Source organism: Coffea eugenioides, unplaced genomic scaffold, assembly GCF_003713205.1.
Source record: "Coffea eugenioides isolate CCC68of unplaced genomic scaffold, Ceug_1.0 ScVebR1_55;HRSCAF=288, whole genome shotgun sequence".
Lineage (NCBI taxonomy): Eukaryota > Viridiplantae > Streptophyta > Magnoliopsida > Gentianales > Rubiaceae > Coffea > Coffea eugenioides.
The window spans coordinates 164,182-180,217 of NW_020864408.1; the positions used below are offsets into that span (position 1 = coordinate 164,182).

The 16,036-nt window shown below is 34.6% G+C and overlaps 1 protein-coding gene across 1 annotated transcript; it reads right to left on the minus strand.

Annotated features, from left to right (window-relative positions):
* Positions 1 to 2,778: 2,778 nt before the first annotated feature.
* On the minus strand, positions 2,779 to 12,973 carry LOC113758536. The gene is made up of 11 exons (XM_027301348.1): positions 12,682 to 12,973; positions 12,205 to 12,329; positions 10,465 to 10,710; positions 9,442 to 9,682; positions 8,591 to 8,793; positions 7,624 to 7,699; positions 7,343 to 7,551; positions 6,967 to 7,086; positions 4,716 to 4,961; positions 3,703 to 3,943; positions 2,779 to 2,999 (listed from the first exon to the last, which is right to left on the minus strand). Exons 1-11 carry the CDS (start codon positions 12,971 to 12,973, stop codon positions 2,779 to 2,781), a joined length of 2,220 nt encoding a protein of 739 aa, XP_027157149.1.
* Positions 12,974 to 16,036: the final 3,063 nt, after the last annotated feature.

Sequence of the window (16,036 nt, forward strand, 5' to 3'; positions counted from 1 at the left end):
GTATAGTAGGCCCGTCTCGGTGTTTTTGCTGTCGGGACCCTTCTCAAGAGACTATTAACCATATTTTTTGTATTGGTGAGGTTGCTAGACAGGTCTAGAGTTTCTTTGAAGTGTCGGTTGGCGGGTTTGGTGAAGCTTTTACGATAAGGCATGAGGTGATTAGTTGGTGGCTAAAATCTGGTAGAGGCCCCTATATTAAGTTATTATTTCGACTTCTGCCCTCACTGATTTGTTGGAACTTATGGAAAGCGAGAAATAAGTTTGTTTTTTAAGAGAAGCTGTTGACTGTGAAATAAGTTTGTGACCGAGTTTTTATTGAGTTTCGAGAGAGGTTCGGCGTTCAGTTCCAGGAAATTAGTATTCCTTGTTCATCGTGGCCTAGTTTCTTTGATGCAGTAGTTGGGTTGGGAAGTGTTGTGAATGTGGTGCAGGTTAGATGGAAATGTCCGGTGCAAGCAATCGTGAAGTTAAATTTAGATGGATACTCAAGAGGCAACCCTGGGAGGAGTGGAGGGGGAGGTCTATTCAGGGATAGTGATGGGAGGGTCCTGTTAGCATTCTCCTGTTACTTTGGGGAGATGACTGGTTTACAAGCGGAAGTCAAAGCGCTACTCCATAGGGTGCGGTTAGGAATAGCTCGAGGGCTGGCAAATTTTCATTTGGAGTCTGACTCGTTAGTTCTTATCCAGATTATTCAGGGAAGAGCTAAGTGTCCGTGGGTGGTGCAGCGGGAATTACAAGAATTGGTGCAGTATAGTCATCACTACATTGAGATATCACATTATTTTCGAGAAGCGAATAAACCTGCGGATAGACTTGCTAAGCTTGAGGCTGATTCTGGGGAGTCAGTAGTTTATGATTCCGTCCTTGACCTTCCCCGCATGATTAGAGGAGATATTACTTTAGATAAGTGGGGTTGTCCTAGTTTCCGTAGGGGTTGATATAGAGGGTAACTTTGTCTAATCGGTCACACAGACTGGGGGTGGTGTTTCTCTCTATGTACTTTGAATCTCTTATAATAATAATAATAGGCTATTTTTCTTAAAAAAAAAAAAAGAAGAAACGAAGTAATATAAACCAAAATAGGAATAAAATAGCAAACCAGATTGTAGGAAGAAAGTAAAAGCATTTCTTTGGAAATTAGTGAAGTGGCAATAAAAATGAGCTTTAATAGCTATCCAGGAAGAAGAAACTGCAGATATTGTGCAAGACAAGGTGCAGTAAATAGTTATCCACGTTGATTTCCATATAAAGACAAGGCAATAGTTTGAATTGGTTCACCCGTAATAAGTTTCGTTCTTTTGAAAGTTGTTTAGCAACTTGAACGATTTTTGTTTAACAGAATCATATTGTTTGCATTTTGCTCTATTTAGGAAACCTTGTCAGCATGTTAGGGTAAATTATTTTTCCTAGTCTGATAAATTCTCATTTTGTCGGGCTCTTGGTATAGTTTTCACAGTAAGAGGTGCAGTGGACCCAGGACAATACTTTAGCCTTTTAGGGGTTAAATGCCCCTCGTAAATATATATGTACGTATGTATCTTAAGTAATGCTCAAAATTTTTAGACACGTGATCAAAATTGTGTTTTCATCTTGCATGCACATTTATCTAATGAAAAGGTGAATTCTATTTTACACCTTTCAAATATATCCTGATTCTTATTTTGGTCCCTAAAATTTGTAGTGAGACATTTTGATCTCTATCTCTAAACTATACTCTCATTTCAACTTTCGTCTCTAAACTTTAAATTGAGACATTTTAGTGAAGTTGAAACTAATTATGGGGCATGGCAATTTCCTAAGTCACTCTGTCCTAGTCCTTTATTGATGTAGTATCGAAGCGTGAGAAGACGACAAAGTTACACGAACACCCTCTAAAAGAGAAGCTTTACATGAATGGATCTCAAACATGAATTAAAGATTCATAAATACATGAGAGAACTCACAACAATTGGTAAGACGGTTTGATATAATAAATTAATAATTGATGTTCTAGGGATATGACTATTTATAGGTTAGAAAGTTTTACTCTAATAAGGATACAAAAACAGGTGAAAAAACTCTAAAATGAACAAATATCGTATTTGGATGCCATAAGGATCTGCGCACGGATGCATTCCTCTGAGGGTCGGATCCAACTGGCAGATCCAAGACAGCAGCCCCTAACTGCGATCCGCAGAGGGATCCGGGACAAGTAGGTGTGGACCCGGTCATGGATCCTTCATTTAGCAATAATTGCAAATTTTTTCAGTCTTTATATGTTCTTCATGCACCATCATTTATTGGTACAATAATGACTAATACTAATGTTGTTAAATAAATTAAACAAAAAAACTAATAAAAATTTTGAATTCTACCCTAATTAAGAAGCTTAATATGCTTCTTGAGTGGCTTATTGGATACGGACCATGGGTTCTTGAATTTGAGGGTTCCTCCTTTTTTTTTTTTTACGACACAGTGGGTATTTAGACTTTCGGCCCTACTAATCTATCTGCAGTCCGGGAGAGGGTGCCCCAACTCACTCTGAGCACAGTAACCATGGGACCCGAATACTGGGCAATGACTTAAAAAAATATTACATGACCGGCCGAATTACCCCTCAGGGGCGAATTTGAAGGTACCTCGTTTCATGTTATTTATGAAACCTACAATTTCAGACCTTATGTTAGTGAATGTTTGAAATATTGTTTAAGTGGCCAAGGACGTCTTTTAATTTCTGGATTTTGATAATGAAGACGTCTCAACAAATAGAAAAAAAAGAGAAAAATCTCTTAATTATCATGATTCCAGAACGAGGTGGCTGACGTCCGTTGGATAGGCATCCCAAGGTAGCAACTTCTTGTATGCTCTTGCTGCAGTGTACAGGTTCAGAGTTTCACAAGGATGAAAATCATCCCAAAACAAGTTAAAAGCTCTAGTAATGCATGGTTTTTGTCCAGGAATGCATAAACCCGTGGTGGATGAAACTTGGCAGCATGGTTGATTGAAAATTTGCAATCCTGATAGAAAATAATTACAATAATAATCAAAATGCAAAATTTACATTCTTTTTGTTTTTTGAACTTCAAAATCTACCTATCCGACTTAAGGAAAAAGTTATGGTACCAGTATGCTACCTTAGTTTGAAAATCAAGGGGTAGTGGTGGGATTATTTGCTAGATTAATGTTTCAAACACACACACACACACTATATATATATATATATATATATATATGTAGACACAAACTTGCAAGATTAAATGTATGCCGAGTTAGGAAAAAAAATTAAAAATTTTTATGAAAGTAATGTATTATGTATCCATACTTATTAGTGTAAAAAAAAATTGACATGTTGGCAAAATAAAACCATAATTGTAGAAAAATAAAGGCATGGGAGTGATGGGCCACATGGACTATATATTTGCAAAATTAGATTGGATAAGCTCCTATATTAAATACCTTCTTGCAATTTTGCTCTAGACGAGGTGCTAGGAAAGAGAATTTTTGTTACCACTACGAGAAAATGACATTGCCAATGATATCTCATTTAGGAATTGGCATTATTTTTAGTTTCTCAAGCTTAATTTTATCTTCTTCTTCTTCCTTTTATTTTTTGTTGGAAAATTGTTTTGTTGCTGTTTTTGTCATTGGAAAGAAGCAAAATGCACTGAAACACAACAAAAAAAAAATTTGGGTTTCTGTAAATGCTAAGATAATACATACCAATACTTGCCGGAGCACCAAATTGAATGCTAGAGACATTGATGTAAATTAACTTTGCCTGGCTGAGCTTCGTATTAAGGTCTTCAACAAGTTGCTTAAGTCTGTCATTAAATAGTTGAACTGCATCATTAATTGAGTCAACGCATGTTGGTGTGGGAAACATACTTATCTCAGTTGGGATGCAACCAAGAGGACCCAATCCAAATAGGACCAATTTTCTTGCTCCATAATTATACAAAGTCTGCAAAAAATTGTCTAGCAGTTATTACCTTTTACAAAAATATATCACAACAATTCAACATTAAACAGCATTAAACGAGGAAAACCACCTAATAAAATACTATGGCAAATGGTGTTGCAATTCCACTTGAAATTTTCATGGTTGTTGATTGCTCCTGTGACGTTCACATAAATTAAAAGAAAACTAAAAAAAATGTACAAATTTATCTCAAAATAGTTTGACAATGAATTAAACGCAGAGGAACAATTCATTTATCTGGACACAATCGACAGCTAGTTCATTTCAATCTAAAGTTACGTGCTAAAAATTCTCTGAATATGATAGATGTTGATTTTGTAAATCATGATTACATTAAAAATAGAAAATTATGATCACCTTTTGATTTGATTTAGAGAAAAAATTATGCACGATTTTTTTTAATCTCATGGAACATATAGTAAGACATGTTTCTTGACTTTTTATTCTGCAAGTACCAAGTAACTAGGAAGTCTTAAGGCTCTAAAAGGACTCAAAAAACAAAAAAAAAAAAAAAAAAAAACACTATGACGTATCATATTTTGTAACGTTTGTGGTGTCATATATGTCACCACTCTATCCTAGACCATACGAGAAATTGGATTTATTAGTGAGACAAATAGTCTAGGGTGTTAAATTATAAAATGTATCCTTGAGGGACAACATCAAAACTACATTGAAGTATGGGGAAAGATGATTTTAAGTGTTATAAAAAATGCCAACTAAGCGCAAACAAAATATTGATCGAAATACGAACCATTAGTTGATGCAAATATTGTTGAATCAAGGCTGCAGCATATTGATCTGGTGTATATTTGCTACTTGAGTTATAATTTTGTGGCAAATAGTAGTTGTTGATGTAATCATTACTACCGATCATAACACTGTACAGACATTTGTTTAGGTGCTTTCTTGCTGAGGTCTCGTTTCCAATCAAGGAAGCAATGCGTGAAATTGTTGTTCGATGGTTAAGCATTTGCTTGTTGAAGCTGAGGTTATCACCCTGACATGAATTTGGGAAAGTGAGCTAGTTAATAATAGTCCTTTGCAAATAGTGACTACAAAACTGGAAAATATGAACAAAAATTTGATAAGATGAAAATGGAACAAAGGGTTCACTTGGTCTGTTGTATGACCACTCGTTCTCCTAATTTCTTGTATGATAAGTCGGTGGCAGATCAAGCCAGCACCCTTGGCTTAGGGGTTAACCTTCAACACATCATATGTTGCAATAGTAGAGTTAAGCCAAAAGGATGTCCTTAATAAAACACACCTTTTTTTCTTTGAAATGCACTTTCAAGTCTAAAATTTAGCATAAAGAGTTTAGAAACGTCAAAAAGATTTAATTTGGATTAGCATTGATAGTTTAACTTTAAATAGATCCAGCACTCTCGTGAAGTGTAATAATCATAAACCATTAATTTTTTTTTCTTTCAGGAGAGGGATGAATGTGGAGAGCAAATATAATTCAAGGGGATGGTGGTGGGGGTGGGGGAGGGGAGACAAATAGGAAACAACGTTAAAAAATTTCAAACGCTTTAAAGCTTAAAAAAGTAATTTTCTAAAACTTGATGGGAATGCTCATCCTCTGGTACCCGTGTGGGTTGTCCTGTCTGTTGAGGACTTTTAACTCCAAATATGTATGACATCCATTTTTGATATCCTTGAAATAAGATGGGGTCACACTAATAGACCATTTTCACACATAACAGCTTAATTACAATTCTCACAGTTAGTTAAACCTAAACCACACTATATTCTCTGCGTAATTAATTGGTGTAGTAGCTACAATCTCTTGTTGTGAAATTTTAGTTATACTTTTGAACATTAATTGCACCTAGACAACGCTATATTCTCTTGTTTTTTCCCTCACAGATTGGCAGTACCAAGTTACTTGACTTAGTTTTCCATCTCAATTAAAACTTAATACCTATCGTGCATGGTTGGTTTTACCTGTTCATTCGTCTCTGTTGTCACTTTAAAATAGTTTAGCGTGTGATCAGTTACGTGACCTAGGGCAGCAAGTTTGTCGGAAATGCACTCCAAACATTAATTTGCGTGAGGCAAAAAACTTTTGCAATATTGGCTGTACTCCTTGGAATTGGAAAGTGACACTCAAAGAAGATGACAGCTAGGTAAGGGATGTATGATCAATTACTTCCAGCTTTCACTCTATCCGTTAGCTTTACTATTTAATACCTTATAGCATCAAATTATGACACATTTTCCTATCATATTGGTTATTAACGAATTGTCTCTATTTATTTTGAAGTCAAATTTCCTTTGCGCCCTTAATTTGCAACTGTTTATACAGATACTATTATTCGTCTGCAGCTACTGAAGTATTTTTCTTCAAAAAAAATAAGTGTTGAAGCTCATTGGTTTTCAACCGATTAGAGGAATGAACTATGGTAGTGTAAGGCACCTGAATACAACCCTTTGTGAATTAGGAACCGAACCGCGAATCTTTTACAGTTCAAGGATGCAGATTTCTAGTACCCTCACATTTATCATCTCCCTCAACTGTTTGAACTACAATAACTACTAGGTGGTTTTTATAATTTGATTCCATTAGCAAATAGGGTTATCTGGGAAGAATATTAACTTGTATCCTATCAGATTACGTAGTCTGAACCATCCATCTAACTGAAAATTTTCTGACTTTTTGCTAAAGTGTCTTCAGGTGAGAAGTTTAGGGGGAAGATGAAGAAAATGGTCGAACTTTCATTCTTTATCAGGATTGACTTGCTGCATGAAAAATAGGGTCCAATGGCTGCACTTAATATTTTTCTTGATTAATTGATTTTATGTAGTAAAGTCGGGGGTAGCTTGAAAGAAATAGAAATTTGTGGTGCATATCTTTCATTCTTTTTTTCTTTTAAATTGGGTCATGTATGTACCTTTCTTATATGCTTCCTTAGTTCAACCCCAAAATATCCAATGACAATAGTATGCTAGTGTTGATGCACAAAAGGAGCACACAACTACAAGGTTGTGGGAGAAATTACCCGATGTTTACCAGTCTCATCGCGAATTCCAGCTCCTCCTGAACCATAATTTATGCCTTTGATGATTTCTTGACCGCTTGCAGTTGCAAATGGTGGAATGAAATCATTGAATCCAAGGAGCTGAGCTGCAATAGATTATCAAAAATGGGTTTGTTACCATGTCATGTAAAATGAATAAATAGAACAGGTTAATCATTGTTAAAAAGGACCTCAATAACAATAAATTTTGAGAATTAATTGATAGAGGGTCTTTCTTGCTCCAAGCAGAACAAAAGAAATTACCAAAAAAAATAAGGAATAAAAGCCAAAAGTGCAGAAGAAATGAATTTAAGGAAACTTATAATTCCAAAGAAAAATCTAGAATAACGAAAGAGACGATACCAACAATATCGATGATTGTTCTTCCATTTGTGAATCTGCCTGTTGGCCCATCAGGAAAATCAATTCCGTAGGGCCGGTAATTGGCCTTGGAAGTTGTATTAAGGTTATTGTTATTGCCATTATCAACTAATGAGTCCCCAAAGCTAAAGAAACAAGGGATCTGTTGTGCACCTAAAGTTGTTTGCGGGTTGAAAATGATGAAACCTATGAATACCAGAAAACATGTACAGACTTTAAAAGACATAGGAACTGGAGAGAGATGTATATAAAACTGACTAAGAGAAGGATGAAGAGATTCAAGGTTATGGTGCCAAATGGTGGTTGTCGATTTAATTGTGCATAGTTGCAGCAACTAAAAAACATGAGAATGGACAAACTCTACATGTTGTTAGGCAATTTTTTTTTTAGTTTTGGACTACCCTCCGACAAAATCTCCGGATTCCCAGGAGTCTATCTGGAGTTCCGGACGAGATGTAAATTGAAGCATTATATAGACGGAAGAAAATTATCTGAAATTAGATAAACAGTTTAACTCCATCGTTATTTGAATGCTTAGCTACCTTGGAAATTTATTTAATTAGTTGCGCCTGCTCATTGTGAGTGCAACTCTTTTTTTCTTCCTTTTTCTTTTAAGGGAAAAATGCAGTTTTGATTCTCAATTTTTACATGATCATCAAATTCAGTGACGAGGTCAGGATCATAAGATTAGAAGGGTCAATCTCCAATAGCACATGGAATATAGTAGGTTGGCCAATCTCTGCCAGCATATGGAATATAATAACAATAGAGTTAAAGTCAATGATAGTCTATGTAAAATAAACATTTGTTCTCCAATTTTTTAAAATTGTGCTTACATTTAGCAGTAAACATCATTCAACTTAAACTTTGAAAACTTGTTCTTGGACTAACATCCATAGGTTCAGCACTCTTGTTAGGGATCAATTTGGTCAAATTAACATACTACAAGGACTGCATTTGTTTTGATCGAAAAGACTAACAATCGATTTGGTCAAAATTGAATACTTTGGAGACTATATGTTTTTAGCTGAAATATTAAGGACTAATTTGGTCCAAGACTAATAGTGAATTTTCCAAATATATGTATATGAACTCTACAGCATTAACGTCATGGTGTTGTATATTAGGACAACTTTATGATCGGAATTCCATACCATCATGTAGGTTATTGCATTTGCTATGAATTTTATTACATTAGAGTTTATACATTTCGTCATTGTTGAACAAGTTGACGAATGTCCATTGGATAGGCATCAGTAGGTAATAGACCATTATATGCTCTTGTTGCCGTTAACACATTGACAGTCTCTGTAGGATGGAAACTATCCCAGAATAGGTATATGGCTCTAAAGGTGCATGGCCTGACTCCAGGTTTGCATAGACCAGTTTCTGAAACTTTGCAGCATGGTTGGTTGAGAATTTGCAACCCTAAGAGAAACATAATCAGTGTAAAGTTACAATTGGTTAAGTTTTGTATGGTAAGATGCCTAGTTTCTTCTTCCTCTTCTTCTTCTTTTCATGCAAAAAGTAACAAAACTGATTTTTGAAAGAAATTTATTTATACTTGAGGTGATACCATATGTGTATTTCTTAGTATAACATTTCTTAGAATATTTTGTACATGCTTTGAGAAAGAATTTGTTTACTTATTATATACGAATTAATATGCCGCATTCAAAGTCCTAAAATGTTAACAAATAATAGAAGAGGTCTGTATTTTCAGTAACTTGTCTCATGCTGAACAATAGTGTAAAGTAATTACTATATTTATTAAAACATAGATGGACTGCTGTTCTTCGTAATTCTAGCTCAAAAGATCATATCAGTTGTCATTTACAAACTTTCCACATAATATTTGATTGATTGACCCCAAAATGCAAAACATTCATCCACATGAAACTAGGTAGACAAGTTTTAGATGTATCATCATGAAAATAAGGATCAGCATAAAATTTTCCCAAACTTATCTTCCCCATTCCTTTTTCAATTTCTTTTGTTTAATATGTCATTGGGAAAATGCTGATATTCAAAGACCAAGCAAAAAACTGCACATGCGTAAGTTTTGTTAAAACCTACCAATGGTTGCAGGATCTCCCGATTGAATGCTAGTGATATTTATGTAGATGAACTTTGCATCTGTGAGTTGTCTGTTGAAGTCATCCACAAGAAATTTGAGCTTATCATTGAATAGTTGAACTGCAGCATTAACTGAATCCACACATGTAGTGGTCCGGTATATGCTTATCTCAGCTGGTGTACAACCAATTGGACCCAATCCAAATAGGGCTATTTTTCTTGCTCCATTGTTATACAAAGTCTAGCACGAAAGAAACAACAATTAATCTCACTCACCAAATAATAATAATAATAATAATCAAGGAAATCCGTGCTTGATAAGGCCAAACTATGGTAGGCATAGTGGAATTATCAGATGACATAATCACGAAAGAAGTAAGAGTGATTGTACTAATAACTCAGTTTACCATAAAGAAAGTAGTGAGGTTTTATACAGGGTAGTATCTAAAGTTGTTGCCGTTAGTGGTACAAACTTAAAATGTACGTCATTTTGAATTTTTTGATATTGATACCTCATAGCAACCTTTGATGGCTTCATAATTCAGCATTTATAATCTCAGATATTAGGGGAATTTTTATCCTTGTAATGTTGTGTTAGAACGTCCTGTAAGAGTTATCTAGAACCAATCCAAATTTAATTTAGTAGTAACTCATTGTTGAATTTGAATTTTATCCCACCAACTATTTTATTTGTTGGGTTTTGGGTTTTATCCCATACGGTAGTGGGATAAACCCAAACCCAATACTCATTACTACAATGATTGCACCTTCCTATGTCTCTTATGTCATTATATTCATTTAAATGCGTTTGAAAGTGTCATCAGATAATTCCTTATTCTTTTATAAGCCATTTTGATTGTTTAATTGATATATTGGGGTTATATCATAATTTTCTATAAACTTAACTAGTTCTATACAGTTTTCTTTTTCGATTTAGTAGATCTTCGAAGGAAAAAAATTCGATTGCTAACCACACTGAGAAAAATGAAGGATGGAAATGGAAACTCCAATGGTAACACAAACCATTAGTTGTTGAGAATATTGTTGAACCAAGACTTCTGCGTATTGAGCTGGTGTATATAATTTGCTCGTAGGATAGATCTGTGGCATTAAGTAGTTGTTGATGTAATCATTGCTCCCAATGACAACAGTGTACAGACATCTCCCAAGGTACTCGTTTGCTGCAGCCTGGCTTCCAAGTAAAGAAGCAATGTTTGAAACTACTTTTTGATGATTTAGCAATTGTTTGTTGAAGCTGATGCGATCACCCTAAGGAAAATTGTAGAAAATTAGTTTGTGATTAAGCAAATAGGAAGAAATATCTTGCCCAAAAAAAGGGCTATGTTTTACATGACTATATGTAGATGATATATGTATTTTGTAGGCAAATAGAGCTCATTTAATTCCTTGAGATGTGACAGATAGAGATCAATACTCAATATACAAGCTATACCAGCAACAAAACAAAGAACTAATTAGGGGGCATTGGGTAACGTACCTAGTTTCTAAAATCCCTCTTATCAAATCTATATTCAGTTAGGTGATAAGTCCCTTATGGAATGCTATTGAGTAACACTTAATATTTTAATTCTTATTACCAAACTTGCTTGTAGGACTAGTTTAACCATTGGGCTATTTACTACTTAAATTTGTTGAATTGTTCGTCAAGAGACATTATACAATGATATGACGGGAACTAATATAATGAAAGTTGTTTTTCAAGAATAAAATGCTTTCTTTGTTAAGTTCTGAAATTGCAACAAAGTACTTCTATAATGCTGGCAAAGAATTTTGAAAAGCTGGAAATTCTAATTGGCACTGTTGAAAAATAAAAAAGAACTTCAAAGATATGAGGATTATAGAACTTGAAAAAAAAAATTTTGTCACTTTCTCCACCTAATATCAACCATTTAGAATTTTACAAAGATTTAAATTTTCAAGTAGTGCAAAAGAAAAGCCATCTCTGCTGTCCAGGTGGGTAAGAGTACTTTTGGCAGTTTCTGCCAAAAAAAAAAAAAGATAATCGGAGCGCCATTAAAAATTTCCATTTCCGAAACTGCAACTAGTATGATTCCATGCTTGAACTCTTGGTTTCCTTTTGAATGCATGTTTACCAAACCAAGGGTAATTTGTCTTCTTATATTGGCTATGCTAAGCAGGTTTATTCTGTGATAGATGTTTTCGCAGTGTACGCATTTCATGCTAAATATTGTGCAACTAATTTGCACCCAAAACCTAATTTTCAATTAAGTGAAATGGAATGTCTAATAGTGATATTTATCTTTCCTTGTGATTTAGGAATAAATAAACTAATAAACTCTAGCAGAATCGATCCCCCGAGATAAAATGTAATAGCATACGTTATGAAATTGAAAGATAAAAAACAAGAAACTGCAAACCGTAAGTCAATGACAGAGATAATAGTTTATCCTTCGCTATGCTGCTTGTTTACTTTTACAAGGATTTGGAATAGATACCGTTGAGTTCTATATGATTTTGTATGGCTGTCGTACTTAACTATTTGATGTACAATTATGTTACCCTGTTATCCAAATGTAGTTGACATATCTTATTTAGTAATTACTACATCTATTTTTCACTCTTATAATAAGATTGTATTATTGTGCACCAAATAATGTAACAAATACAGCAAATTAACAGAAAAATACAGCCTCACTTGACCCAAACTCCTCACTAGTTACATACGTGCATGTATGACTTCTAATCCCATAGAGCAAAGACTGCTATCAAGAAAGTACTCACCAATTGTCTACCAGTCTCATCGCGAATTCCAGCTGCCCCTGAACCGTAATTGACACCTTTTATGATGTCCTGACTTGTTGCAGCTGCAAATGGAGGAATATAGTTCTCAAATCCTACGAGCTGACCTGAAAGATAAAATGTTCCCATCGGAGGTCAGTAATGTCTAATAAGTTGGAGTGAAAATAAAAGATAGAAGCTAATGTCTTGGCTAGAGGACTTGGTAATGTTCAAACAATATCATTTTCAGCTTTTCCAAAGCAGGGTTGCAATCGATTGTTGAAAAAAAGGAGGAAAAAAAAAAGGTGGAACCAGAGAAAATAGACAAAGAATATTAGAAGAAAGTTGAACTAATCAAATGATGTATGATTGCTGAGCAAGATAACCCTTGTTGAAACGATCTCCAAGCCTTTATGCTATTCCCTTCCACAAAAACAAAGCCAATTAAATTTCCAAGATGTAGAGTTGGGAGATATGTACCAAGGATGTCAAGAATTGTCCGGCCATTGGTGAATCTGCCTGTTGGGCCATCAGGAAAATCGATCCCATAAGGTGGATAATTCACTTTTGCCGAAGTTGATAGGTTGTTGTTATTGCCGTTATCAACTAATGAGTCTCCAAAGCTAAAGTAACATGGCACTTGAGGTGCACCCCAAATTGGCTCAATATTGCAAAAGACCAATGCTATTGGCATCGTAGACCATATACAAAACTTAACAGCCATAATTGCCCCAGTGACTGCGGAAAGGAGAGGTTTGTTTAGTTTCGTCATCTCGCCAAAGAAGCAAATATATAGACATGTGTATACGCACACACCCACGCATACATGTGTATAAAGAAATAGAATGAAAGTAAGGGTACAAATGGTTATTCTAAAGCTAGATTTGGATACATTGGTGTAATTGTAATTGCCTCACCCTCGAGTTTTGGCGTACCAATGAAAACTTTTGAATTTAGACCTCCAACTTAAACTTTTTTTTTTCGAGCCATGTATAAAAATAGTTAAAAAAAAAGCTTAATTTGAATTATAAGCATATTAACATCAGCATCTAGGCCATTGACGTAAAATGATAGTATCAATATTTGTAAGACAATTAACATAAAATTCTAATAATATAGAATTAGTTCAAGACCCAACTTAATTGGTAGAAAACTAACGAAGTAAATTTTGATGTTTTTGGCTCAACTTTTAAACCTTCCCATTTTCCCCTTCCATTTTATAACGTTTAGAGTCTCTCTGATTTCATTAAAAAAATAATAATAATAACGATATCATCCCAAAAACATGCAAGGAAGAGGGTATTTTTTGGCACTACAGGTTAGTACAAAAAAAATGCAAAATCGGCACTCTAAGGGTGACAAAATTGGTAATCTCTGATAGTGAATGCTCACACATGGCAGGTGGCAACTGACTTTTGTGACGGCATCGATCAAGAAGTCAATGTAAAATTGGTTGGCGAAATATTAGTGGATGGTTGGGAGGAAGAAATTGTACAACAAATTAGTAATGGATTTTTTTTTTTTTAAGTCCAACTTGTGGTTGTAAGGCTTAAATTAATAGAAAGGATCAAGAAGTATTCCATCGATTCCGATCCAAAATATATTCCTCACATCCCATTAATTAAATGACCATCAAGAGTGAACAAGGTTTCTTTAGTATGATTTTCGTTTAATGCCTTCTAGCCCATCTACACCAAGGATGCGGATACGGGCATAACTACCAAGGAATAATGGGCTTCTGACTTCTTCATAGTTTATACAATTATTGCTTTTGTCCACTATGTTTGACACCCAAACAACATGCTCTATTTAAATTAGCTATTTTTGGAGGTGTTTTTTTGAAAATTTTACTGTAGTTGTGTATATAAAAAACTTTTACTGTAGATATTTTTTGGATTGTTTTTAGAGATATTTTTGAGCATTTTTATAATTTACAATTTTTTTGAGATTTTTTTTTAAAAATTTTACACGACCCACTAGTATTCGCTCCCTTTTCCTCCCCCTCTCTCCTTTCTCTTCCTCTCCTCCTCCCCTCTATTTCCACCCCCTCCTCCTCCTCCCTCTTTCCTCTTCCTTCTCCCTTCTCCCCCCTTCCCTCCTTCCCCCCAACCCCAAACCCCTCTCCTGTTCGTGGGTGGTGGCTGCGACTTTAGCCACAACCACGACCTTGGTCCCGGCTTCTGGTCATGATCAGATTTGATCGTGACTAGGAAGGTTGCGATCAGTCGAGGGAAAGGAAATTGGGGGGCAGGGAAAGGGAAAGAAAAAAGGAGGAAGGAGAAGGAGAGAGAGTCGTGGGTGTGGGGGTGGTGGCTGTGGTGGTGGAGAGTGATGGGTAGTTGTGTAATTTTTTATATATTTGGAGTTGTTTTTTATATATTATATGGATATGGTATTTTTGGAGTTGTTTTTGTTTGTGTATTGATGTAGCATTGTAGATTAAAAAATTGTTTTTCAAAAAAGTCTGAATCCAAACAGAGCCTTAGGTATCTCACATGAAAACTAAAGGGGTTTTATCATTATGATTTTGATCGTCAATGGTAGTATCATAATTTATTGTTTTTACTATAATTTAGAGTTCCTGAGCGAACAAAAAAGGAAGCGTGTTAAGCCACTCTATCGTTCAAAAGTTCAAAGTTGACAAAATTCCTGATTGTTAACATCTTAAAGATGGTCTCAAGTAATCGAATATACTTTGCAACAATTTTTAAGTTTTATAGAATATAAAATTGTTGGAATAACTTATAAGACTCAACAAGATATTCGGCAGTGTTGTTGATTTGTGGCTTTATCATATTTTTATGACCACCTGTTTTTTAAATTAGTTTTTCAACTCCAACAAGATTACATTGTTAACAACGCTTGTTTCAGAAAAGAAGGTATGAATAAAAAGTTCAGCCCTGCCAATCAGTATTCTATGTTCAATCAGTATTCTATGTTCAATTATTATCTCAACTGCTGTATTATACAATTGGTGAATACCTGCACATAGTCACACACACTACATGGAAAGTCATCACATAGAATCATACTGTGTGTTGACTAACGTGAGAAAGATGAGAGCCCAAATATTAAGATGAAAGCCTTAATATTAGGCTAAGAATTTCCTTTCTTGCAATATTTGCTCCCACACTAAAAGTGATCAAGAAAAGTTTACTAAAAGTGATCAAGAAAAGTTTAAGGGTTGAAATTGTACCTTGGACCCTTAATTTGCAGACGCATTTCCATTTTAGTAGTACTTAAGCATTAATCTTAGATACTTTACAATCTAAGGCATGAATTTTATCCCACTTTAATTCTAGATATTTTATCCCTTAAAATGTGAAATTAATCTTTAAAATTGTCAAAAATTAATATGATAGTAAGCAAGTGATATTCAAAGTTAAGGTATAAAGTGAATAGATTTCATACAAGTGATATTCAAAGTTTAAGGTATAAAGTGAATAGATTGCGTACTTTAGAGGGTGCAAAATGTCCAAAACTGAAATTTAAGGTCAAAGTGGATGGATTTCATACCGTATGAGTTAAAATGTCCAAAATTAAGATTTAATTAGAGCTAAAATAAGAATACATCTACAATTTAAGTGTCTAAAATTAAATTTTACCAAAAATTTAAATGGTCCCTCCTTCAACTCATTATTAGTCTATGACTATGGACATACACACGTATGTATAATGAGAAGTATAGGTGTATATACTTAGGTTAGCTTTAAGTGATCCCTCCTGAATTTCGACTTCATTCATGTTGTCAATTCCATACGGAAATCAATTGGCCTTCGACATTGCATTTAGGTTATTGTTATTGCCGTTATCAACTAGAAAGTCACAAAAGCTA

Excerpts from the sequence above, each read along its gene's own strand:
- LOC113758536 (XM_027301348.1), bottom strand. The coding sequence starts at position 12,973 with ATGACGAAACTAAACAAACCTCTCCTTTCCGCAGTCACTGGGGCAATT. Across the intron at positions 10,711-12,204 it reads ATGAGACTGGTAGACAATTG|GGTGATCGCATCAGCTTCAA; the intron begins GTGAGTACTTTC and ends AATTTTCCTTAG. Across the intron at positions 4,962-6,966 it reads ATGAGACTGGTAAACATCGG|GGTGATAACCTCAGCTTCAA; the intron begins GTAATTTCTCCC and ends AATTCATGTCAG.